General features: G+C 46.5%; 2 protein-coding genes across 2 annotated transcripts in view; one reads left to right on the plus strand and one right to left on the minus strand.

The window, feature by feature from the left end:
- Positions 1-857, minus strand: part of LOC119406002 (WD repeat-containing protein 36) — a 35,930-nt gene extending 35,073 nt beyond the window's left edge. The window contains exon 1 of the mRNA XM_037672833.2: positions 604-857. Within this exon, the coding sequence (XP_037528761.1) occupies positions 604-756 (153 nt within the window). The 5' untranslated portion in view covers positions 757-857. The remainder of the gene's footprint in view (positions 1-603) is intronic.
- Positions 858-1,209: 352 nt separating this feature from the next.
- LOC119406003 (ras-related protein Rab-3) overlaps positions 1,210-27,963 on the plus strand; it is a 111,511-nt gene continuing 84,757 nt past the window's right edge. Inside the window, exon 1 of the mRNA XM_037672835.2 lies at positions 1,210-1,412. The gene's annotated coding sequence lies outside the window, so the exon portion shown is untranslated. The remainder of the gene's footprint in view (positions 1,413-27,963) is intronic.

The raw sequence follows: 27,963 nt of genomic DNA on the forward strand, positions 1-27,963 counted from the left end.
CAAGTGTTAAATGTTTTCTGCGCGCCTTGGCCGCTGTGCTAAGGGAAACATATAAATGTGAAGGATTTAAGTGTGGCGTTGAACATCACAAATCAATGTACAAATTGACATAGTTGCATCGGATTATCTTCCGGCTTGCATCCCACTATGACGATCTCGGTGTCACACGGACACTTTCGATCGCGATCGGGCCTGATCCAGATCGAATTTCGTAATCGTGATTGACCTCTTCACGCAAGCTGCAGAGGCGAGCAAATCACTGTAGAGAACTATGATCCCGATCGGGCTTAACCACGATCAGCAGGGCAGTGACACCTTGAAAAGCTGCTCTGAAACCAAAACAACGACCAGTAAGCGGAGTTTCACTTCCGATCGATAATGTCGTGCTTCCGAGTATAGTCGAAAAGTGAAACAAGTTCTAAATAATGACACGCTGTTTACACTTGGTAGTGAATACTACGCCGGCAGAATGTCCGACGACGCTAAAATGCCGCATGCCGGCTGCATGCGGCTCTGGCTAGCGTGTTACATTTCCAGTTGACTATACCAGGTCAAGGCGAGTGATTGGGATTCCCCGACACTTCAAGAACGTTGGCTACTCACGCCGTAGGTGTGAAAGCACCTCCCGATAGACGTGATGACAAGATGCTCTTTGCGCCTGTTGATGTATCGCAGAACGAAAGGCACGTGGTTACAGACGTATCCCAGGGCTCTGTACCCTTGGAATATTCGGCTCGGACAGGTGTCGGCCTTCATTGTTTCAACGGGAGTTCGGCAAGCACGTTTTGTTTCACGATTTCGCCACAAACATCACATCGGCACATGAACACAGTGTTTGATGGCTCTCCACGCGAAACACATGGCACAACGGCAACAGATTGTCTTGAATTGGATTCATTCATGACTTGCGCTTGATAGCCTCGCTTAGATAGATAACAATTTTGAATTAATTATTTATCAAAAATATGCATTAAAGTTTGTAAAAAGGTAGGTTTATTAAAAATTTAGGAGTGGTAATGATTCGACTTGCAACACAGCAAAAAAAAAAAACACAGCTTTTGAAAAAACATTTTATTTACATTTGCACAAAAGAGCACAACCTCTGGGATTATTTATTCCTTTTCTAATAAGTTTATTGGCATTGTTCTTTTATTTTATGAACAGTGGTTGCTTTTGAGTTTTTACGTGCACTGCGGCGCGGCGTAAGCCGTAAGGCCTACGTTTCATACGGGCATTTTAGGTGCTTGCAGTGAAGACCAACCTCGACCCGAGCCGACGAACGGGAGTGCATAAAAAAAATTCGGGTCAAGTCTCCGAGAAGCAAGCGTGAGAGGAGGGCCGCTACGAAAGGACAACAACAACAAAAAAAAAAAAAAACAACCACCACACTCCGGATTCACCCTTCCAGAACGGTGAGTCTCTCCGGCAAACCGGTCCGGTGCCTGCCTCTCGCACCCTTTCGCGCGAAGCGAAAGTTTTCGCGTTATCGCGACAACGACGATTGGCTGCCAGCCAACGTGTCAGCGACGTTTAACGGTTCTTGTCGCAACTGACCGCTTGCGACGCGTTTCTCGTCCGCGCGTGTGAACCGTATAACGGGCCTGAGATGTCGCAATTGCGACGTAGGGAGTGCAGCCCCAAGTGTTGTGCGGCTGGCAACGTTTTTTTTTTACGACTCGGTACACGATCCGCCGTGATCAACTGCCGAGCTCGTCTTGGGCGTTTCAGCGTCAATCTGGTTCAAACTGACGCTTCACTTAGAAGAGGAACGTAAAAACTAAAATCAGGAAAAAAAAGAACAGAGAGGGGTCTTCGAAATGAACGTAGTGCACCTGTGATCGGAAGGAACGAGTAGCTTTCGTAATTAAACCCGTGCTGTCACGCACGCACACATCCGTCTATGCCTGCGGAAGTCTCGATTGCTGTCACACTTTTGTAGCAATCACGTACGAGAATTTTACGCACACCGTGCGCGATCTTTGAACCGGTGAACCGTCTAAACCAGTTTTTGTTTCGGTACACCGCGGCACGGCCGCGGTTTAGTCCTAAACCTGTGACACCTGTGTTCTCCGCGGCGCACGTTTATATTCCGTCACTGAAAGTGGAGCTCGCGCCCACGCTTCTCGCATTATTATCGTTCTTCTAAAACGACATTTTTATGGGACGAATTTGTTTGTCTGCAACCGTTCAAGCAGTCCGTGATTTCGCTTCTGTTAGACTCGTAACGAGTTTGTGCCGAAAAGATGTGTGTTAGCGTGTCATCAACTTGCGACTGCGCGCAGGTGTGGCCGAGGTCAAACCGAACGCTGCGATGATGTGCGACGGTGTGCGAAATATATAGATATCTGTATAAAGCACGGTCGCTCCGCAACTTCGTTTCGGCAGCTTCGAGTGCAAACACCCCCGTGGCCAGCTGTGACACCGCGTTGCAAGGGTTAACACCCCCTACTTTTGAATTACACCCCGTTGATTCCCCTTACATTGGGAACACCAATTTTTTTTTGGTAAACTGCTGTCGTTGCCAAGGGTTTGAGAGCCGCGGCGGCGCTGGTGGCAGCAGCACGTTCAGGGCCGCACGGAGGGGTCGCCACCCCAAAATTTCGCCCCCCCCCCCTACACACACACACCATTCTATCTGCCCCGGAGGGACTCGCATGTCGTGGGTGTCTCCCAAGAAAAAAGAAAACGAAAACCCGACGCCGCTCCTGCGCACATAGACTCGAAATTTCGTTGCACATTATAGAAAGTTTGTCAAACGAAGACTCGGGTTGGGAATTGACACGAGCGAGAGCCAGTTGTGAATGGAAAAAGGACAAAATGATAAACCCAATATATCTCAGCGCGCACACGGCCTGCAATCATTGAACAAAAACATATCAACAAGTAAATCTGTCAACTACATGTAATTGAACCTGAGCGACGTAATTTTAGTAATGGCTTTAGTAACCATTACGTTGCAGAAAGATGAAATGTTAAGCAATTAGAAGTAAATTCTCTCACGTTAAAAACAAAGTTGTAGTCAGCTATATGTGAATTACGTGCTCACTGTTACCATGATTTCTTCGAGCTCCTATGCCGCGAGGAAAGAGGTAGGGGTAACAAAACGCACGATACATGATGTCATATAATTTATGCCATAAGGTTATGAAAATTTGTATAATTGATGTGACATAGACCATCGAAGGTGGTGGGGTGGTATGCAGGACCTTGTGAATGTTTCGACTGGAGTCAAAATGGACAAAAAAAAACTGGATTTTTTCTTTAAAGCACTACTTTGCATGTGTATACATACAGGCACACAACACACGCACGAACATACATAAAGTACGGTTAACCCCCCCCCCCCCTCCCCTCGCCGAAAGAAAATTCTGGCCACGACGCTACTCTTTGGGACGTAAAACACCAGCAATTATTGTTGTTAATAATCCACTCTGGGTTATGGTAAATATGCGTGACCCCCGAAAAATGCACTGCCGAGGCAGTGCCGTCAGCGTGCACATGCCACAGTCCAGAAAAGGGGGTGCTCCCCCGGCCTTGCCGTTTTAAGTCTCTAAAATGTACTCAGCTGGTGCATTTCACACTATGAACTTGTGAGCGATGCGTTGCAGCTGATGTAGCCGGCTTTCAATGTGTAGTTGCCTTGAACAATGAGTGCATTCCTTTGCAAGCTTGCATCGTGCTCAGTGTGTAGTTGTGCGACGTTAAACGTGGCACAGATAAATGAGCAGCCTTTTAAAGCCACATGACACTTCAGCTGTGTTCTATTTCTTTGCACACGGGTGATGCCCTTGATCACTCCATCACTGGCGTACGTGCTACTTATTCAGCTGACGCCTTGCGTTTAATCATCTGTGTTATTGTCTTGTCACGTGTATGCTCTTGGGCCATTGTTATTACTCGTAAACGAATGCTCAACCAATTAGTAAAAGAAAAAGCTATCGCGGTAAATCATTTATTTCGTGATTTTAATATCGGAGGCCTGCACTTAATGAAAAGAAAAAAAGAAATCGCCGCCCAAACACTGCGTACAGCTGTTTAACCAGCGAATCTGAAACGTGCGGCCCCGGTGTTGATCGCAAGCCCGACATATACCGAATCGTCTTCGGTTGTAGCTTTCGATTCCTCTGTCACCGCGTTCAAGAGATATGCGTGCTTCAAACTTTGCGTTTGGTGACGTTAGCTTAAGTGACATTAAGAACCCCCAAAGGATTATATGGGTAGCGATTCATGCTGCGGCGGGTAGCGTGTCCAACTATACATGCTGACAAAACACGAAGAGAAACTAGCGCGAGACCCTTCGAGGTATGGTGTACTCTAGCATTAATTGCTTCTTCATTATAGTTTCTGCGCACTCACGGACTCATTAATTGCCACATTTTTCCAGCCAAGCTTCGCTCTAAAAAGGAGGGTCGTCGGAAACGTTTTGTCAATATTTGTGTATGAGGGCCTTGAAGCACCTTTCTTGTAGAAAGGCCTCGCTATTTGACTGTTACCTCGCGGATCTCCTGCAGCAAAATTTTTTTTTCCGAATCCGTCAAGTATATGCGGAGTGGCCCTACGGAACCAGTAGCTGGAAGCTACACAGGTGGGAGGGTCAGGGGAACAGTACCCTGCCCAATAGTAACGTCGCCATACGTCATGACCTCCATCATATTTTCGTTTTTTTTTTTTTTTGCTTTCACCGTTTTGGCCACGACCTCTGGTTCAGTCGTTCGCGGCACTAGATTTACTGTATATGCTGAACCTTTCGTATCATATTAGCCACGCACGCTTATTTCTTTATTTCCGTCTGACCACACCGCACACAACGTTTTTACACCCCAAAGGGTGTAAACAGGCTTGCGAGAGAGACGACACCCTAATGGGCACCTTCCAGAAAGGGTGCTTTCCCACGCACTCTAGAACAAGAGTATAAGGGTAAAAAAAACTGTAGGGTGTTGCAAAAGCATCCTTATTGAAGGGTGTGTTCTACACCCTTCACTTTTCTTACCACTAACTGGGATGGGTGCCAAGAAGGGTCTATAGGGTGCGAGTGCCTGTGTCACTCTTGTAAGAGTCCTGTAAGTGGGACTGACCGTGTCAGCACGCAGCGATTGGATGGAGCTCGAAGAAATTGCAAAGCATGCAAATAATGCGTGTAATTCGAAAGGAAAGTGTGAATAAGCAGATTTATTGCTTTTTATACGATCCCACAGTCAAGGCCGATGGTGAAGGCAGACCGGCCAGTTGCGGGCGCTCAGCGGTAGGTGGTGATCCCGGTCGTCTCCACAAGCTCCAAGAGGCTGTGGAGAACCCGGAGGTTATCACGAGCCACTGGGCTCTAACCTCGCTTTCTTCCTCCGTGGCTCCTCGGTCGGAGCTCGGGCGCATGCAGGGCTGGCACGTGCACTGCGGCTGGCTTCGCTTGTTGTAGCGGGACTGTCGGCGCTTCGCTTAGTTCGCGGCGTTTCGCTCGAGCGCTGGAAGTTCCTGTGGCAATATGTAGCGAATGTTACATCGCTAGAACTGCGGATATCATAAAACCTCAAGCACAGTTGGCGTTGCCCCAACACGAAGCTGCGCTCAGAATTCGCATTAGGCAATACTATCGTAATCGTCGGTGAATTTTTTTTTCCAGGCTCAGGTTCGCCCAATAAGGAGCTCAGTCTTTACTGCCTTGTGTTTTGTTTTATTCAGCGTCACAAGCACGTGACAATATACGTTAGCTACGTTGGCTAATGCACCAACACAGCGGCGAACGCAGTCGTCGGTCGTCGATAAGATTTGCGGCACCACGCGGGCGGCTGCGATACCAACACAACGCGGCACGAGCATGGCCTCCGAGATTACGTCGGCCGGCGCGCCATTCATATGAAATCAGCCAATACAGGTGCCCTCTTTCTGCGCAATTAGTGACTACACTGCGAAGGAAAAAAGAAAGCAAACCATTTTGGGCTGTTTTGAGACCAAGTTGTATAGACTTACCTGCAGCGTTTGGTTGTAAGATCATTTGGCTCACGTGTTAACGGGAGCCTTGACTGCAGATGGGCAGCGATTTATGAACACGCTCAAAGAATGTCGCAGGGCCCCTTGAAACATCTGCATGCCGACTTCATTTCTGGGAACCGCCTTGGCTTCGCCGAACAGCGTTCCTGTTGTGTCTTTACGTTTGCACGCTTGACCTTTCAGTTTTAAGTATTGTACATTTCATTTATTTCTCTCTCGCCCTCTGTCTTTGCGTTGAGCCCTTTGAAGCATTTAACCTAATTCTTCCACAACTGTGTGGATTTGCACTCGTCAGTCTCCAGCTTTATTCCGATTGTCCGCTGTTGGTCAAAAGTATTCGGGCCTATATTGTCTACGCGGCTGTCACGTATCTTCCAAGTGTGAGTCATTTCTTGTGAGACTTGGCACCTCCGAGGTTTTTGTGCTCTCTTCGTCTCTGTCTCTCCGAGGCAAAACGAGGACAGTGGCACAGCTGCAAGTGTTCGATGCTTTCTTCGGTGCCGCGAACATCGCATTCCGCACTGTCAGTCATTCCGATTAACGTTGTATATATGCCTTCGTATAAAAGCAACTCCCAACCAAAGGCTATAGAGAAGCGAAGCTTCGCGTCGATGAAGGCCGGACAAGTATACTGTCCAACGCACTGCGGCGACTGGATGATCGGCCAATGTCCGTGCAGGTGCTACTACAGCGTTCACATCTCTCGGCGGCCCACAAGGCAGTGAAAGCACTCTTGTGTTTTTTGAGAACGACGGTCTTGTGCGAACGCCTCTGACTTGTGGTGCAATCCCGCACGCTGCAGTGAAATCACTGCATCTCTTCTCACTCACTCTCGCGTATTTCTATCCCCCTTCCCCGATACCTCAGTGTAGGGTAGCCACCCGGAAGTGTTTTTGTTTTCCTTCCATTCGTTTCTGTTGGTTATGAAGCTTGCTGATGGCTAGGAAATTATAGGGATTGACGGTAAACAAACACTGTAAATCAGCTTGTACTGATGAATTATTTTTATGACTACGCCGTTAATATATGCGATCATATAGGTTCGTTATTAGAAGAGATGGGGCAAAAGGCTTTGTTTTTTAAGCGTGGCTTATTGACCTGGAGCGTTGGTCGGGCTCTCTATAGTTTCCGTGAGCCGATGTAACGCTCTCATTGCCTGGTCTGCTAGAATATCAATATTGTAAAATATTAAATTTCTAAAATTTTAAAACTTTGCGCCGCCGCAGGTACGCCAGTAAGGCGTCACAGATATAACTTTCTTTTTTCTTTTTAAATGCCCATGCTGCCCACCTTAGCTCAACAAAAGCTTCCGAAACTTGTCATGTCAAATCTCTGGCTGCTTTGTAACGTAACGAAATCCATATTTTACCTATAAGAAGTTATTTCCTTCTGCCGCTTTTTTTTTTTTTTTTTTTTTATCACCAAGCGTGTTCTGCTTGCGGCAACGGTTGCGTTCTACAGGTGCCGCGGAAGGGTAAACCAGCAATGTTTTTTGGTAACCTTGGACTCTCTCATTTTATTGACTGACGCAATGTACGTGTAATGAAATGAAAGTTGGTAATGATGATGACATGAATATCATGAAACTACGACTAAATGTCGTAATCTTGATGCCCGCGGAATTGAGAGACTTTTAGCCTTACAACCGAGAAGCTTGCAGATAATGAGCAACTTACGCGTTATCTTAGTTGCATCTGTGGTATTCCTATCAATAATAATAATAATCATTGTTTGTGGTTTTACGTCCCAAAACCACGATATGATTATGAGGGACGCCTTAGTAGAGGTCTGTGGAAAATTTCGACCAGCTGGGGTTCTTCAACGTGCACCTAAATCGAAGCGGGCCTTAAGCATTTCGCCTTCATCGAAATGCGGCCGCCGCGGCCGGGATTCGATCACGCGACCTTCGGCTCAGTAGTCGAGCACCATAACCACTAGACCACCGCGGCGGGTGGGGAGTGTTTTATCATTCTTGTGACATAATGAATTGGTTCGTCTAAAATGAGGTTACGATCAGTGACTGCATTAGATGGGCTTGTTGCATGGTCCGGCGTGAAGTGCATTGTAAGAAGTCCATCGGTGAAATAAAAGGATGGAAGCTAGCGGCCTCTCTGTCCGCTTGTATGTGGTGACGCATTACCGTGTCTCCTCCCTTTAGTTGTTTGAGTGGCTAGAAACTCTTGCAGTGCATTTCAATGCGGATGTGACCTTCTTATCGCTTTGTCAGAACACCTGTCGCATCTACCCATCAGTCACGGTCTCAGCAAAATGATTGAGGCTGACCTCTGTATGGGCTCGCCGCGAACGCAAAAACAATAACACAGCAACAGTGACGCTAGGAACGGCTATAGGCTCCGCTTGCAACGTTCTTTTTCTTATATCGGCTGCAATATGTCTATAGTTGTTTGCTTACATTATTTACGAATGCTGCCGTCTGAATACGAGTAATAGGATGGGTGGATATACGAGTAATAATGACGTAGGGTAACAGTCAGACTCAGAATGCAGAAAACAATACAACACAGTGAACGGAATTTTATGGAACAGGAGAGTGGCAGATACGCGGTAGCCCATTAGAAAATATAACACAGATACTGAGGCGCATGTACAAAAGCATTAAAGGGACACTGAAGTGAAATATTAAATAAATTTAGACAGATAATTTATTCTTTCATCACTCTGTTGTCATTACTTTCGCCATCACAGGTTATTACAAGAGGGGATCAAGGTCAGTTTCACGTAAACGTCAATGCGACGTCACTAATTTGAAAGTCCTTTTGCTTATATTGGCCACATTGGTTCGACGAAATTTTCTGAAAACTTCCTGTGTTAGGGCATTGTGTCCTTTAGGACGCAATGTAAATAATTCTTAGCGACAAACCATTACGTAGGCCCTAGAAGACGGCGCCAAAATCTATGACGTCACGGCGATCTGGCGCAGGAACCTGAAGGCGACGTCGCCACCTTGTGTTTTCTTTTAGGGGCGTAGCTCCTCTTAGTCTAACCTTGTCCCATGTCAGGCGTAACCGCGGCAGTATCTCCCGAACAGTATAATAGATCGCGCTGTCCCAGAGAGATAGAAAAAAAAAATAATAATAATAATACAAGAAATAAAAAAATAAAAATAAGTAAGAATAAATAAATAAACATAAACAAATTAAAAGAATAGAAAAATAAAAAAAAGAAGGAAAAAAGGAAAGATAATCAAAGCGGCGTATCGCTTTGATTACTGCTGGGCGAAACCACTGAACATTTCACGGTGTACACATGATTGCTTCAGGAGCTTCGCCCAAGCTCTTCAACATTCACCAGTGGATATGCTGTAATTTTTTTGCGCGTTTTCTCGTTCACCAAGTGTCTCCTCGCGGCAAGAGCGGTGCTTTCGGTGTTTTGAAATTGTAACTTACTAAAATGAAAAAAATACTGTTTTTTTTTCCTCCTCAGTGTTCCTTTAAATTCTGCAAGTACATAAACAAGTTCGTCACTGATGGGACACGAATGGGAGATTTCTTTCACATCCTTGATAGGATGTTCCATTAAAAAAAATTACGGGGTCACATTGCAAAAAAAACCACCAACGTGGTTTTCTGCAATGCCTCCATTATTGGAGGCATTGTAAGCTTTCTGCACCTCACCTCCGCGATTGGCCCACCTTTGACCAAGCAATGATTTCATGTGATGACGTCACCATGTGACGTCACGTCACTTTAGGTGACGTCACAAATTTTGTGACGTGATGATTTTTTGCATCACTCGCGTTGATGCCGCCGACGCGGGACGCCGGTAAATTTTCGCGTTTGTTTGGGCATCTGGCTTTCTCCTTAGAAAGAATGTCTTGGCAACTTACAATGTAGTTCCATCTCGAATATAATGACAAGGAGCATTTGGTTGGGCTGTAAAAGAAAGCGCTCTGTTTCAGTTAAATTGCGAAAGCTTCAGTTTATCCGCAAACTTTGTAGTGTTTGAGGATCACTGGGTAGTCCTGCTTACGGATTACGGGGTAACCGAATACATGTGACATGATTGTGCTGATGATTTTTTTTTATTGATATCCCACTTCATAAGGGGAGGCGAGAAATAGGCGTACCTGTTGGTTATAATAAATGTGCTTTTGTATTGGTTGGGGTATACGGCATTGTACGGCTATCTCTTTCTGATTCTTTCTCCCTTGAAGATTTTACATCAATATTATACCGTCTCTTCAGTTGTCGGCGTTTGTGGTGTCCTGACTTCTTGCGTCCGTGTTTGCACGCCCTGTCTTTTTTAGAATGAATACTTACCAACTGGCTCAGCTCTCTGTTATTCTAATATTATACTGTTACATACGCTTGTATTTGCTATGGCTCTATCATCTTCACTGCCTTTATTCCGCCTCTACTATAAAAGTAGTTTGCTTATCTCTACGACCAGTTAATATTTTCATCTGCTTTGAATCCCAACGCCTTTGTGAAGTGAGGTCAACGCTTTCTAAAGGTCTCTCGGGGGGTGAACATCCTGACATTCTATTCAAGTGTGAATGGAATGAGTTTCGTTTCCGGACTTTTGTTGCAGCACATGCCTGATCTTGTCGTATTTACTGCGGTGTGTTTTCGTTATCAGGCGGACGGCCCGGGCTTCAAATAGCAAAGCGCAGCCTCTTTTGTTATGCAGATTTTTAAAGACGATAGTCTTTCGCAGAAATTTTGGTCTGTCTGTCTGTCTGTCTGTCTGTCTGTCTGTCTGTCTGCCAGCCACACGATTCAGCCACCCGGCCAAAGTTTAAGCACTTGCTGAACGCCCAGCCATCTTGAACTGGTAGCTGCGTTCATACTTGTGAACATTGTCGATCAAAAAGCAAATATTACGCATATCTGAGGCGCAGCATCAATACGTACGTATTAGGTGGTGTGTTCGTTTACTAGAGAATACATAGATACGTAATTCTAAAGACCCTAATGTTTCTTAGGCTGCGCTCAAAATGCGACGATATGCACGAAAAAGCCCTCTGCCGGCGATATGGCGCTGCCACCTGGCAGTGTGGCCCTGGGTTCTGCACAAGCTCTTGTTTCCCGACGCCACTGACAGATGGCGTCCATATCTCACGCAGCGCCTCCTCTATTTTATCAATGCCAGCCAAATGCGGCCGATTCAACATAGAGGAGGCGCTGTCTGAGGCAAGGCAAAACATAAATGGCAGAAGACTATCGTCTTTTGATGACATTTGCAGCGATACACGCAGATACGCTGCCAATCTTTTTTTTTTCACTCCTTGAACTTTGTTTTGCCGCGTTTTTTAATGTCCACGGTCTTTTTTGTTTCCATTCGTTGTGTCCAATTTTCTATGTGTCTTTCTTTCATTGCGATAGCAATTATATTGACACCCTTGGCGGGTTTTTGCCTTCGCCGTTATGCTCCTTATAAAGTCCAAATCTGTAACATCGCCCCCGCATCGTATGTTCTATACGCGCTAGTAAAAGCGCGCGAGCGTGGGGACGAGCGCCGCTCAAGCAGAGATGAAAAGAGCCGGTCGCCTCCGTCGCACGAAGGGCGCATGGCGTCGATGGCTCGTCAAGCAGAGAGGAAACGCCCCGCGAGGGAGCGTGGAGGGGCGCCGCCGGGGAGGGGCTGCGTCGCTCGAGCAGAAATTGTGAACCGAGCTCATAAGGGCGTGGTCGCGAACGCTATCTCAACAGGCATCAGGAGACGGCTCGTAAGCTTGCTGTGCCATCAACGCTTACTTCGCGTTTAGAGGACTGACAGCACGAAAACCGCTTCGGTCCTGAAGCGGCCGTATTCGCTTAAACTAGCGTTTCGAAGAGTTACGCGAGATCGGATCCAAATGAGTTAGCTGCCAGCCTTACTTTGTATAACATTCAAATTTGTTGCCATCGCATTCATTGGTTCGCCCTTGCGGCGAAACTGGCATTCTGTTATTTTATTTCATGACACCTCCTTATATGTTGACACTTTAAGTAAGCCTGCCAACTTCCTAGAACATCACGTTTAAACGCAATTTTTAAACAGCGCTGATGTTTATTCTTTGCAATTTTTTCGATGTTTAAAAGTGGCGGTTTCTCGACCTCTTAGCCTCCATTCCATGTTCACGCTTTTTAAGGTACTGGTGCTCGTGCATTTTAACTGCTGGTTTCTAATCGTCAGTGTTCCTGAGTTTTCCTCGAAAAGTAATTATTTTTTTTCTCGGCCCTTCTCTTACTTCATGGAAGCCGAACCCGTATCACTCTACGTTTGCTGACTTACGTTTTTTTTTTTTCGTATGCCACGACTGTCAAAAGTTCAACCGACCTTCGGTTAACTTTTAGCGCATATAAAATCTCCGATCTTAAGCATGGAGAACATCATTTGAAACGTTTGACGCATGGTGTACCATTGCCGTCGGCAGCGTAGCCATGCAAAAATATTTTCGGGGGTGGGGGGTCAACTATACTTTATGGTCTTACGTGCGTTTGTATGTGTGCGTGTATATATACACATGCAAATTTGAATATTTTCGGGGGGGGGGGGGGGGTTGAACACCCCCTCCCCCTCCCTGGCTACGCCAGTGATTGCCGCTTGGGCAAATTTCTCGCGTCAGCTTTTGTTTATTGTATATAGCCCCAGAGTTTTTCGTACGTCATTGTTACTGCGTTCTACTTCCCGTTCCTCCTCAGATTTTCTTGGTGGATGCGTTAGTGGGCTTTTCTTTCGTTTATGCATATCTCCCTAGTTTCTTGCTGACCAGCGCTTCACGCGACAAAAATATGGGACGCCTCACAAATGCCTCAACGGGGAAGAGGCCGCCGACCTTCGAGAAATTTGTACGGACGTGTACCCGCACCTGCTCAAATTACACGCAGTACACCCGACGCTTTACCCAGCCGAGTGTCCGCGGTGCGGCGATACGTAAGCCGACTCGCTACCACGTCTCGTGTAGGGGTTAACCAAGTGACTTCGCCATGTATTCGGAGCAGTGGGAGGCACAACTCGCCATGTCGGACCTGCCGGTCGCGCTCCTGGATCAAGCCCGGCGGGCGGCTAAGGTCCCTGGAGCCCTGGACGTAGGGCCCCGGACATAAAAACTCCAAGATACCCCTCTCCCTTGAACAAAGCTCCACTCTCTCTCTCTCTTTCTCTCGCAGGCGATCCCGATGCCAACTAAAGACGGCAAATTTGGTCTTGTTACTGCTTATAGGCAATTTATCAGGGGTTGCACCAGGATATTTTTCACTGGTGGGGGGGGGGGGGGGGGGTGCAGGCGAGAATTATTTTCACAGACCACTGAAGTTTGTAAATCTTATGAGAAAACATAGCAAATTTGTGATTCCTTCTCGCAAGATATACAAACTTCAGTGGCCTGAAAATATTTGTTTCGTGATATATACCTTTCGTATAGTAAGTATTGATTACTCAGATATTCATATATAGCGCAGTATTACAAGGGAAAAAATGCAAACATAGAACATTCTGACAAAAGTTGTGGAGGCGTATATGGCAGAAACATTGCACTAACATACCTGAGACTCAAATATCTTATGCAGACGATTTTGCTTATTACGTAAAATAAATTTGGCATTGAAACAAGAAACGAAACTCTAGGAAAAACTTTTTAACAGACGTCACTCAGACGACCTTTAGTAAATTCGGAAGGCTCCCACGTTACCAAATTTGTTCTCTCTCTCTCACACCTCGTGTATCCAGACTTATGCAAGACAAGTAAATGCAAGAACTGTGGTTCTATAGAGCCACCCTGGAGCACATACTATGGGAATGTCGAGGGACAACGAACAGTACTGGGGACGCAGCCTCTAGCGATCGCCTCCGCATGCGCAGTGAGATTGTGTTGCACAGCTCTGCCCTTATTGACGATCAACTGTGGGCTGTCCAGCGGGCCGAGAAAGACGCTCAAGAACTCCTGGCCGTCACCTGAGCGGGACCTTTTGCCCGTCCCACAAGCTCGCAGGGCCATGGGCGTCGGCAGGGGGGGGTGCAAAAGGGGCATTTGCCCCCTTATAGACACACCAGCCCATCTTACCCCCCCCCCTCCTCCCCATAACTACACAAGCGAAGCGCCCCCCCTCCCCTCCCCACCGCCATGCAATACGCGTTTGCACCCCCCCTCCCCAACACGAAATCCTGCCGACGCCCATGTGCAGGATCTTTCATTAAAGTTATTTGTATGTAAGTCCGAAATAGTCTATGGAGAGATTAAATAATCTTTAAAGAAAATCCTGGTTTGTTGCCTGGCTTGCTACTCCTGGTGTCGGGTGATGACTAGCAATTTACAGTTTCCAATGCAAGAGATCAGCATAATTTTTTTTTTTATCGCACTTGAGATGGTCGCCAAAATGGCTGGGACGTTTGGCGTGGAATGACCCATATGTGAACACAACGATAAAAATGCCGTCTTCCTAAGTCCCTGTGTAGTTACGTGCTCGTATTTTCAAGTATGTAATGTGGACATCTACGGTACACCTTCACTAGTTGTTGCTTTTTTCGAGCAGGACTGGGATATGGACTGTGTATTAGCAGTAGTGGCCGATAGATAATTCCATCGGCATCAAGGACAGCGAAAGCAACTGTGTGGTCAATAGCGCCGAATGCCTTAGACAGGCCTACGAACATACAGGCAGCAGACTTACCTTCATCAGTTGCATTAAAATAACCAGAGCTATAAGTACGAGCTATAAGTACGAGGTTGTTTGAAAAGCCAGAAAAAAAAAAGCCACATATGCAAAGGAATACTTCGATTCAAGTAAAGTGCGTTGGGGGGCTTCCTTACCGTTCTAAATACTTCGATTATTTACAACTTTAGTTGGCGCGTTTCTGTAATTTCGTTATATGCAATAACACAAATGGATCCATAATTGTGCACCATTACGCGATCCCATTTTTTTTAAAGGCAGGAATGACACAGCTACGCTGAGCTCATGCCAAAAAAAAAAAAAAAGAAAGCCGGTATTAAAGTTGAGGTTGTGGATAACACAGAGAACGTTAGCATTGTGTTGTGTAAACATTTTAATAAGGTAAGCACTAATATTGCAGAGGCCTGCGCTCGTAGCTTTAAATGTCTTAGTTATCGGAATTACTCAGTTAGCCGTAGTTGGACGAAAGAAAAATTTAAAGTGGTTGTCGGTTAAAACACACGTTGCAGCATGAGACGGAAGCGCTAATGAAAAAAAGCATTACGCGACTGCTGACCCCGAAGGTCGCGGGATCGAATCCTGTCCGTGGCGGCCGCATTTTCGATGCAGGTGAAAATGCTTGAGGCCCGTGTACTTATTAGATTTAGGTGCACGTATAAAGAACCCCAGGTGGTTTAAATTTCCTGAGCCCTCCGCTACGGCGTCCCTCATAATCATATCGTGGTTTTTGGACGTTAAACCCCAACAATTATTTTGAAAGTACCACAAAAGACATTATATACCTATAACAAGCGCGTTAGTGCACACCTTATCATTGTGAATGATTCTCGATGTGACGTGGCGGGTGTTTAGGTTTAAAGAATAGTTCACGAACAAGTGGAACACCGTTAACAACTTTTTGAACCTAAACACCACATGCAACAATCTTTAGTTTGTTAAAATTCCTCTTCGCACATGTCAAATAATACCGCTTTCAGTGCGAAAATAATCAAGTCTTTAGTGCAGTTAGTTTCCAGCGTAAATGTCAAGCAGTGGGCTTCTTGGTGCATTATGAAACAACAACAACATCAACAGCGCTATCGACAGGACGAAATGAAGACGATAACGACTTTGAACTTGTTCAAAACGAGTTATGCAAAAAAGAAACACGTTTCGCGCCGCGCAGTGCTGCATTGAAGGCTGACGCCACGAACGAGCGGTTCACCGCATTAACACAATAAACCGAGTGACATGGTGAACAAGGGGACGCGATTTATTGCAGGCTAATTACAGGTCAAGGGAGCACTGGTCGGCTACAGGAACGGTGACTTAAACTGGGGGCACGGCGTCGCAGCCGCGTTTTTGTGCAATCTCCAGAACAGTAGCAGGCGTGAAGCAGGATGTCGGCCACCGGAATGTGTATACCTTCAACGGCTTCTCGGTCAGGTTGGGCATCGGTAGCTGCACCTGGCATAGTGCTGCTCCACGTCCCGCAGCTCTGCCTTGAAAGGGCAGCCACACCAAATGCAATCTCTCCGCGCACTTGCTCCAAGTCCAACTTTATGGGCCAGAGGTGAAACGCCGAACGTGGGGCCCAGTCCTTGGGACACCAGACTGTCGTATCGACCAAGCAATTGTCTCTACACGCTAAGCACAGGACGTGGTCGCAGGGCAACAGCATGGCCTCATCAGGAAGGACCCAGCAGCCTGAGCAAACGGCTATACCAGACAGCGGCTGTGCGAACTGAACGAAAAGGCCGCGCATGGGGCTTTCGAACCCGATCGAGGATATAAGGAGAGGCGTCCTCGCTCGCGGCGTCGTCGTCGCTCTGCGTGATGACAGCCGGTGTCTCGCTGAGATCCTGCACGTCTTCATCCACCGCATCGGTCCTCTTCGTGGGATTCGCCGAAGCCTCGCTTGCTCGAACGTCGTCGTCGGCCATGCTGGAGTCCGCTGAGGTAACGATCACCATCGTGAAGTCAACTGACTAGAAGTATCCGCGATAGCTTCGAGGGGACGCGGCGTGAACGTTCGTGATGCCCACTGCTGACAGGGTCTGGTCTTTGATGGCAGCGAGACTTTCGCTCGGAAAGTTTGACACGAACGGTGCTGCGTGGATGGTCAAGTCGAGTTTTGTAGCCCGAGAAGGCTCTTGGTGACGTCACTGCTGACGCAGCTTCGCACGAGGTCGTCGATTGGCTGCGACGTTTCGAGGGAGGAGTCGACATGGCCACGTGGGTTTGTTATCAGCAGGGTTGGGAGGGGAGGGGGAACAATGATAAAAGCGGCTTTCGTGAGTCGTGCAGCGGGACTTAGACAAAGACATGACACACAGACGATGTAGACCAGCGTCGTCTGTACCTCCTGTGTTCGTCTAATGTCACGCTGCATTTTTCAGAGTACGAACGAACTCGCACAAGTCAAAGTACTCTGTGAGTCCCCTAGGAGGTGGGGGGGTGGTGGGGGGGGGAGGGTGTTGCTTTGTGGTGTCTGAAAGGAGTTAAGGAAAAAGAAACGTGTCTCGTTGATGTGTGTAAAAACGTTAGGAGATTCGTCTGGAATGCGGGTCTTCAATTCAGGCATGCGTTATTTACGTTCGTGCGTGCGTGCGTTTGTGTGCGTGTGAATTTACACATGTAAAATTGAAAATTTTCGGAAGGGGTTGAACTCCCCGCTGGCTACGCCAGTGCCAGCTCAAACCCTCTTTTTTAAGGTCACGTACGCCAGTTTCTGTACCGCTCGCCACGTTTTTTAATGTCAGCATCTGATAAGAAAATCAAGGCTTTCGCCTTACTGTGTAACATCCTTGTCCCACCCGCTTTGTGGCGCTTATTGACGTCACTAGTGCGGATGGACTTCGTAATTTTTTTCTTGCAAATGGGGGGTAGCGTCATTGCGGAAAACGGCTGTTACATTCCCTATTTATGTTTGCGTCTTTGTTTCTGACTCCAATTAAATAGAAAGCCTAAATTATAGCGCTATCAAGAAATTATACGACTCTGTTAATTGACAAAATTCCGTAATTTACTAACATTTGTTTTCGTCCGCAGAGCTAAATGCGGGACCGAGTACATACGTGAATGGCCATTTTAGAGCAACAGTCACACTAGAGCTAATTGTTGTAATTATGGAGTTTTATACGTGCTTTGGCGAATTATATTTGCGGAAGCGCCTAGCCAGCCTCCGATCGCAGCGAAATGCCAGAGGCCTCTGTACTGTGCGATGTCAGTCTACATTAAAAAACACCGGGTGGTCCAGATTCCCCGAGCCCTCCACTCTGCGGCGTGCCTCATTATCATATGGTGGTTATGGGAATCCCGGAAATTATATAGCGTATTTACACGATTCTAAGTCAGCTCGAATATATATATAGGTCGACCCCTCAGATAGCACGGTGAAAAACAAAAAGAAACCGCGTGAGCGCATTTTATAAAAGAAATTCATTTACGCAGTCGCTGTGCTGACTACACGTTGACTGACTCCATAGTTGGGAGTCAGCGCCTGTCCTTTCACGCACATCGCTGTCCTGCACATCGCAAGAAGTAGCGCTGGGATATTTTAAGTAAGAATGTATCACCAGCTAGCCCCGCCATTTGTTCTGTAATGTCAAGACAAAATACGCACATTCCGTTGTGCGAAAGTGGATTCGCGGCAGTATTTCGCAGCTCTACAGGGAAGCAATAGCGTCGCGGCAGTACGCGGGTATCATTTTTGGGAAATTATCTGCGGATCGCTGCCGAAAGTGTGCGTCATTGGCGAGAAAATACGGTATATGTTACGGGTAAAGCCGGAACGCAAACGTTATATGTCGTTACCATACACCAACGTCCCTGATTTCGCGCTTAATTTCTGTTTCGATTGTATGTCGACTCCCCAACTTCGGACTTCAAAATTAGGTGAAATGGGTCGCCCTACAATCGTGTAAATGCGGTAATTATTCGCAACTTTCGCGACCTATAGCCGGCGCGAGTGTAAACCCAACATGGCGGTCGTTGAGATTATCGCACCACTGCAGACGGTTTAGGAACGTACACGTTTAACGAAGTGTGCAGTTCTTTGCGCTTCGGTTGCACCCCGGTTTATGTTTCTCTGAAAGCAGGGGAGCGGTAACATATTGTAATAAGTAAGTGAATTTTCGGGTACGTGATTGCAACCACCTTAGGAAGATAAATATTCGCAGAATTGTAAACAAGGCAAGCACGCCCGTCGCGTTGCTTGCTCCGCTTAATCGCACTTTGCAACGTCTGCTGTGTTGTTAGCGCAATGTAATAATGGGAATCTCAGTAAAGATCTCTCAGTATTATCAGATACATTCTCGGTGACGTGCTTCGTCTCATTTTTGCTTGCATTGCATTCGGCTGCGTGGCTTGTTCAGCTAATTTCAAAGAACGAAGTGGAGTAAGTAGACGAAAAAAATTTTTTTTTTTTGCCCTTCGAGACCGAAGCACGAGAACCACTTGAGGCATGTGCGATTACCGGAAATATGATTTTAATGCGCTTCCTTGATAAAACAAAGCAAGACAGTGGAGTGCTACGAGAAGTAGGTAAGCAGCGAATGAAACCAGCGGCAAGGCTCAATTTTTCGCGTGTGAGAAGTCAGGTTCCGGTTATCATTATATGTCTTCGGCGTTTGAGAAGTGCAGTAAATAGAGTCTTTTATTAGCAAGTTACGGAAATACGGTACGCAAATACGGTAAGGCAGTACGGTACCGCTCCGTACTGTATTTCCGTAACTTGCTAGAGGACTCTAATAACATGGTACGGGACAGGGACGACAAAAACGGCGCCATCAGCAAGTAACGCCGAACAAAAAGAGCTGGAGACGCGTAGGTCAGGGAGGCACTTCACAGAAGACGTGTAGTGACACGATGGTCGTTTTGAAATCGGATATTTTATTATATTCCAGAGGCGGAACGCATTCCTAATTATTTCTGGTACTGTGTGCAAGCGACCATGTCGAGGGCAGGAAAGAAGCCGCGAGATACGTGATATGAGGTGCAACCCTGGAAGGACAAAATGAGTGCCGCATACATTCATGGGCCTTGGTTATTTGCTTGCTACGTTTAAGCCGCTTAACCACCCACGGCTTGTTCTGAAGGCGCTAAGTTGAAGGGGGGGCTTGCGTTGCCCCTCGCTGTACGCTGTGAGCATCGAGACCCGTAGTAAAATCAGTTGCCCTTATTCTTTTCCGTTCACCTTGAGGAACCGAAAGTGTCACGCTAATATCGAGACCATGCACAACGTTGCAAAACGATCTCAAACCAGATAAAACAAGCGGCAACATTTGCTGACTCAAGCAGGTCCAAATAAAGTCCCTAGATTTTTTTAAAAGTGGAAAATCTAGGCACGTTAGGTCTAACATTTCAGTGACCTCGACAGAGCTTCCGGCGGCTACCGCTCGGCGGCACCACGGTACGTGAAAGTCGCCATCGCAAGCCACGTGCAATGAACTACTCTACGACTCCAACTTGAGAACATGTTTTGTTGGCAGAAAGGTCGCCCGTGACTAATACCCCTGTCACACAGGGCAACTTAAGTGCACTTTGAGGGAGTGCGCTTCGCCGCTAGTGTCTTTCACAGGCTGTCACACGGGAATGCTTAGTGACACTCGCTGCAAAGCGCACTTGCCGGCGAGTGCGTTCGCCAACCTCACTTCGCCGAGACGGAGTGTGTAGCCTCTGTAGCAGTGGCTCGAGAACAAGTAAGTTATTATCCGAGGTTGAGTTCACAGTATGTTTTAAACTATCGTTTTCGTTATTAGGAATATTGTTACGCATTAAAGCCTACTATACCACAAAAAACTACTTTGCTATTTTTGTTCTCAGGCAGTTTACAGCCACGGCCGCCAGGGGCATGCCGAGCACACGCCGTGCAATGGCCGCATCCGCCGCGTTTGTAACTAAAGTTTATTTTAAAGGCTGCTTATAGCTATAACACATTACTTCTTAAGAAACATTGCCTGAAATAACGAGTATCTGCTGTTCTACTTGGTTAACCATCGCCATTGCCATCATTTCCAAAGTACACTTCCCTTTCTCGTGTAGCAGCGCGCCGCCAAAGTGACATTCTGGTGGCGTAAGTGCACTCGCTCAAAAGGACACTAAATTTGCCAGTGTGACCGGGGTATAAAAGCCTCCCTGGGAGCAGAGGGCGCCTCCTAGACAGGTTTTCTAGTAAGTGGTGGCCAGTCCGAGGACCCTCCATACAGCTGCGTCTTACAGAAAGGACGTGTGGCACACCGTTCTTGAGTGGGATTATGAAGACTTCCACGGCTGTTAACCACAAGGATGTTTACAAATGGCCTTTGTGTTGCCCTCAAGGGCCACACAAAGAAGGCAGTGTTGAAAGGCAGCAGGACAAGCCAGGAATGTTCGTGGAAAAGAGAACCTTGTGAAGGAGACCTACTGAACAATGCCATTTCTTTTTCTTGAGGGGGGGGGGGGGGGGGGGGGGCAGTCGTCAAGGAGGGGCCCATTGGAGTTCTTTGTTTTGTGGGAGTCCAGTTCAGGCCCTTATCTTGTGGAGCTGTGAGTGACTAAGAAGGAATGCGGCCTCGCCTTCTCTTCCCTCTCCCACTGCGAACCGCTGTGAGGGTTTGTGACCACGCTGTAGTGAATTACGTTAAGTAACATAAAGTTTATAACTATTTTCTCTTTTACCAACGTGCAGTTTGTTGAATTTGAACAAATGTTACCCTGTTCTTCAGATAATGGGCCTTGCCCGTTTCACCCGGTAAACAAATAACTTCGGTAAATGTAAAATCCACTTATTAATATAAGAGCACAATTACATTTTATGAGTTCTTCAACAGAAAAATAAATTTTTTTAGCCTCGTCCAGAGTTCTACTTCAGTTCGCATAAAATGTTGCCGCCATGTGTCACCAACTAACCAAGTATGCCTGAAATAACCGAATAACATTCCAAGCAACCTGTTAATTGAACGCTTGAGACTTTTCGACATCTAACGGCGCGGTTGAACTGCACCAAGGAAAAAGATGGACGATTTTCAAAAAAAAAGTTTATGAGGATCCTTAAGCAAATACTTATCAGATGAGAACACGAAGCATTTCTGTTAGGTTGTAAAACATATTCAGCGCTATATGGCAGTGCTCTTCGGCTGGGTGTTGTTAGGGGAAGTGTGCAAAGAATGAGTCGATGCGAGTGGCACAATTTTCTTGCAGAATGTTTGGTTCGATGAGTCTAAATAGTTTCATCTTGTCGCGTGTGATGTGCCCGTGTACCGGCGGGAATTATTTTCCCGTCTTGCTGCAAGTACCGCAGCTTTCCAACCACTCCAGTGACGAGTCATCGAGCAGCGCGTCAGTGTTCCGCACGTTCAGGTATATGGTTGTCCACTCCGTATATGAAAAAAAAAAGAGAACCCTGCAAGACGGCCTTTCTGCCAGGTTTCTTTAGCGAACCAAGCACGCTCCTTCACACGCTGCTTTTAAGTTGCAGTGAAAGTGCGTTTCCCGTACGACAGGTTGCTCGTTCACCGTGCGTAGTATGACGGCCAGCAGCGAGGCGGACAATGTAATACAGTTGAAAGTATAGATTTAACGAAGCGATGACGGCGCTCAAATTACTTCGTTACATCGAGAAAGGAATTCTCGGCTTCTTCGTAATCTAAAATTGAAACGTAGCGACACCCGCAAGCTACCCCGGCATTTTCTTTTTTTTTTTTCCCTACCCACACACGCCTGCGCGTGTGAAGAGTCCGCGAGGGTAGCCCAAACTTGGACCCTACACTCTTAGAAAAAAGGTCGGCATATTCACTATACTAAATGCTAGCTGTTTACTTGTCACAAAAAGCACTATAGCCTCTTAGTAAGTGAAGGTGGTAAAATGAAAGTTAGTGAAATTCGCTACCTCATTAGTTACTGAACAGTACCATCTCAAACTGTTTTTTTTTATTACTATGTTGTTAGTAACCGCACCCGCAACTTAGTAACCGTACTGACACTTGCGGATTAGAATGAGCCAACAAGAGTTTTACGTCTATTTGATTTATATGTGCCGGATTATAGTAACGACAATATTTACAAGCTTTACTAGCTGCTGGCTCGTAAAGAGATGCCACGAAGGTAGTAAAATACTGTAGAAACCGGTAAATGCATGCATTTATTAACTGTTTACTAACCTTTTTTTCTAAAAGTGTACCATGCCATTGCAAGGTACGAATATGCAAAGCCGGGGAGAACGAGTGCCGGGATTGCACGAGCGCACAGAGCAAGAAAGTTGCAAGTTGCAACCATCGTGTTTCTGCGGGAACATTTTACAAGGACAGCAAACCACCACCACCTGCACCATTTTACGCGCAAAAGCGCTACCGACTGTTACGTCCGTTGTGCCCTGCATGGGAGCAACGTGCAGCCTCGTCAAAGTAATTCTGTGGTCTTGGCTTGTGCGGCTAGATGTTACCACGCACAGTCGAAGAAAAACCCGTCTGTGTCAAAATTAGAAAGAAGTCACTGCGTTTTTACTCGCTTATTTCGGGGAAAACTTTGTCAAATTGGGTTCGGTGCCATGATAACTTCGTTGTTTCGAGATCATTAAAACGCTGTAGCCTATGGGTACCTACCGAGGAGTGAAAGTTTCTTCGTTAGATCGGGAAATTCGTAAAATGAGGTTTCGTTAGGTCGACCTTTAGCTGTAGTAATTAAAAAAAAGTGTGTGGAGTTTGCGTATCTTCACTGTAAAACGGCAAAAGCGCAACGAGCGATAAAAGCAGTTTGGAGCGTGCTTGGTTGAAAATAAGTAAATCTTGCAGGAAAGCTGTCTTGCAGACTTTTTTGCAGACCTTCCATTGCTGGAAACTGCACAGAAGCATGATTTCTCTCTCTCTTTTGGGCGAGTTGGTGCAGCGTGACTTAGACGAAGACAGGAGACACAGATACCGACACCGCAAATGACGCAAACTGATGTGACTTCTTACCCCCGTGCCATCCCTCCCTGTGTGGCTGCCAGCGCGATCGTCGGGAGTAAAGTCCCTAGATTTTCCCCTGTTCTTTTTCTAAAAAGGAATAATCTAGGGACTTTAGTCGGGAGGGGAGGAAGCGCTTATAAAGCACATGACAAATACCTGTCACTCCGCTCGTTCTTGACGTGTTCGAGGACTTTTTCGGGGCAATCGATGCTCGAGGCAATGAACTCCGATACTGACGTCATTCGATGACCGCTTGGAAGAGTGGTTAGAGACCCCTTCTATTTATTTATTCATATACACTAAGGGCCCATGGGGGCATTACATGGGGGGGGGGGGGTAGTTACAATACTGTACGGTTATGTTTACAAAGGAATATTTACACAGAATATGAAAAAAAAATCCAAAAAAGAACAAGAAGTCTGCATACGAAGAAAATATGGTAATACAATGTATAGCACTCAGTAAGGCAAGCTTTCCAATCCCGCCTTTTTTGTTTGCCCATAGAACCGCGTTAAAATAGGCGTACTTGTGGACTGAGAGAGAGCTCCGGGACAACTTCATACATGTATCACATGCTTAGCACAATCTTTCATTCCAAGGTTCTCACGTAGTTTCATAAAGTGCATATCGCGGAACAACGCGAATGACGACAGACAGATGGAAAGGCTTGAAAACGGGACGAGCGCCGACTCGCAACTAAGTTGAGCCACAAACACGGCTACCTATCCTAGTGATTCGCGGATTGTAGTTAGGCGCGTTCATTTATTAAGCACTCTCAGAATAGCTCATTTGGACCAAGTAGGAAAAAAAAGTGTTAAAACGGTGTTCAGTAACATCTCGCGTTTGTATGGGGTGCAGTGTCCAATATATAGTCCAAAGCTCCTCACTTGACATCCGCCAAGATTTGCGAACAGTGTGGTTGAATACAAAACTAATATGAATAATTCGCAATGCCCCCGCCTCGCACCTCGGAATGCCCTAATCGAAATTACTTAAGTTGGCTTAGTTACAAGAAGCAAAAGGCTAAAGTGGTAGGCGGTTAAAAGACGTGGTGCAGCATGAAGCGCTCATGAAGAAAGCGTAACGAAGTACAGACGGGTCCACTGTTAAAGGGAACACTTGCGTTCAAGGCACGTTCAGATTTCGCTCTCCTGCAAAAACATAGTAGCATATATTTGCACAAGACTGCTGATCATCACAGTTCTGACTTCTTTGGACAGACTACTACCATATGTACAAACAGTTTCCGCATCCACTTGCAGTAAAGGGCGCCATCAATTTGAAAAGTGCACATTCAAGTGTTCGCTTTAACAGTGGACCGTACTGTATACAGTACGGTCCACTGTTAAAGCGAACAGCGTGTCCGGCACGGTATGCAGTCCTACCGCCGTCCGCAGAGGAAGGTGTGCATGAGCATGTCATCCTCTGCGATGCTTACACGGCGCCTCGGGCACGCAAGGTCTTCGTAGCGGCAGGTCGGATAGTGCTCCTCCACTTCTCGAAGTTCAGCAGTGAAAGAGCAACCAAGCCCCGAGTTGAGACAATAGGCAACCTGTCTGCGCACTCGCCCTACACGCAAGACCCTAGGCCGGAGGTCAGACGCCGAACGTAGGGTCCAGTCCTCGGGACACAAGACTTTCGGAATGGACTGTTTGCCGCTGGTGTCGTCGCCTCCGGTCGGCCCTGTCGTCTCGATCAAGTGCTTGTCACTGCAAGATAAGCACAGGATGTGCCTGCAGGGCAACTCCGCGGCCTTGTGAGGAAGAACCCCGCAGCCTGAGCAGACGCGAATGTCAAAGAGCGGCCGCGCGAACTCAACGTAGCGGTCGCGCAAGGGGCTTTCAAAGCCGATCAGGTAAGTTGAGCCGTCCTGGCTCGCGGCGTTGACGTCTGCCGGTGTCTCGCTCTCGGGCTGGGTGCCGCGGTCGGAAACGGCAGCGCTGTAGGATTTCGTTGGGGAAAGGATCACCACGATGAAGTCAACGGTCGAGCAAGGAAAGGAGTCGGTCAGCTTGCGGCCGTTCAAGCACTGGGAGTATCCGGGATATCTTCCGAGAGGTGCGGAGTGAGCGTCTTCGATGCGCACTGCTGGGAGACTTTCGCTTGGAATGACGGCGAAAGGTAATGATGGTCGATGCATATGATCGAGTCAAGTTTTATAGCCAGTGAAGGCTTTTGCACGGTGACGTCACCACGTCACGCGGGGTCGTCGATTGGCTGCAACGTTTCGAGGGGACGAGTCGAAATGGTCACGTGGGTTTGTTAACAGCATGTTGGGAAGGGGAACAGTGATAAAAGTGGCTTTTTTAAGTCATGCAGCGCGACTTGGACAAAGACAGGACACACAGACAGAATAGACAAGCATGGTCTGCATGTCACGCTGAATTTTTCCGAGTATGAACCAAGTCAAAGTATACTCTGTGAGTCATCCAGCAGGGAGATTTGCTTTGTGGTGACTGAAACGAGATAAGGATCAAGGAACGTCCTGCCTCATTGATGTGGTAGATATGTTTAAGTGCTAGGGTATTCGTCTGGAATGCGGGTATGCTCTCTTCAATTTCGAGTTCTTCAAGCAACTGCCCGTTTTCCATTGAAGGAAGGGTTACCCTGACAAGGAACTCGAATAACGTCCTCTCCTTTTGCCTCTCTTGTATTTGTCACCCGAAATACAAGAAATTTAATATCCCGAAAAATCAAAACACCGAAGCATCAAAATGCCGGCATCACCAAGCTAAGTGGAAGATAAAGTATCTTGGCAAGATAAAGGTGGAACCTTTACCTTGTCAAGATACTTTTACTGTACCTTTAAGTACGATGTGCACGCGCTTTCGCCCGCTTTTCCGATAGCCATGTTCCCTTCGCATATGGTTCAAGCCTTCAAAACAGGAAAAATATGTTTACTGTTCATTGAGTCTCGCACAGTTCAGCACTTATTCGAAGAGCGCCTCGTACGCCATCTGGGTTCATCGAGTGGTTAGGCGGTAACCAATGGGGAACCATGAAGGTAATCGTGAATTGTGTATGATATTCGAAGAGCGGTGACACACACTCTTAGAAAAAAAAGTTCGGCATATTCACTAACTAAATACAAACCGTTTACTTGTCACAAAATACACTAGCCTCTTAGTAAGTGAAGGTAGTAAAATGCAGGTTAGGGGAACTTGCTACCTATTTAGTGAGTGAATAGTACTAGCTCGAATGGCTAGTCCATTACTAAGTTGTTAGTAACCGCGCTAGCAACTTACTTACCGTATTAACTCTACTACATTTAGCCAATTAGAGGTTTACGCCTATTTCGTTTATATGTGCGTGTGCATTGCCATATCAAGATGATTCTATTACAAAAGTACCTAAAGGAATAAAAAAACGAAGTGGCATTGTCCTCGTACGTTAACTAATGGCCGCCAATTACTTGATGTAATTACCATGGTAAGTACACATCACAGCAACATACATAGAGGCATGAATTGATCACGAATGAGAACACACGAAAGCGCACACACAGAATAGCAAGACTTTTACGCAGCTGATATCTACTCCAGCAGCGGCTTGAAGACTATTTATGCTCCTACTTTGGGATAGCACACCGTGTACTGTTTAGCAGCCATAGAATTTAGAAGAATAATTGATGTTTTCTACACATTATCGTGTGCCCTTATATTTGCTTTTATGCGTGCCATCACGTAGCACGAAACTTTAATTAGAAGGTAATCAATAAAATTAAAGTTTGTTTAAATTTTGCTAAAGACCGTCACGATTGCGGCAAAGTATACTGCGCATCTACGAAAGATCTGGCAACGGGGGTGGCTAGTAGTTACTTAGTTAAAAACACCAACTTTCTGGTTAGTGAAGGCAGCACTTTACGACCTTTACTAACTGCTGGCTAGTAAACAGATCTCGCAAAGGTAGTAAAATACGCTCGAAACTAGTAAATGCAAGCATTTACTAACCATTTGCTAACTTTTTTTCTAAGAGTGCAGTCCTAAATGTTCGGTCCGTGAGCCACATCGGAGCGTCGTTCAGTTTCCCGATGTTTTCGTCCATGAAAAAAAATTAGGAGTCGAGCTCCATCCGCGCTGGTGCAGTCGCGTCGCAGAGTGTTGCTGATATAGGGCATGGAATAATAAAACTTGAAGACCCACTCCCACTAAGCACCTTTACGTTACCCGCGCGCTGTACAAGAGCTGCAGCGAATCACTGCTTTAATTTACCGGTAGCCAGAAATGCCTACGGTCGAAGGCTCATAGAATTTCACGGCGCTCTCATATGGAATGCGATACCGACTGATGTGAAAGAGGCAAAAATTTTTTCATTGGCCATGAAGCATGCACTTCATGCGAATGTTCTTAGTAGTACAATTGTATATAAGTCATTTAGTGCTATTAATATTATTATGATTATTATTATTCTACTGCTATTATTATTCTGTGCTATAAGTAGCTATGGTCTGCGCT

The sequence above is a fragment of the Rhipicephalus sanguineus genome, chromosome 9, assembly GCF_013339695.2.
Source record: "Rhipicephalus sanguineus isolate Rsan-2018 chromosome 9, BIME_Rsan_1.4, whole genome shotgun sequence".
Taxonomy (NCBI): Eukaryota; Metazoa; Arthropoda; class Arachnida; order Ixodida; family Ixodidae; genus Rhipicephalus; species Rhipicephalus sanguineus.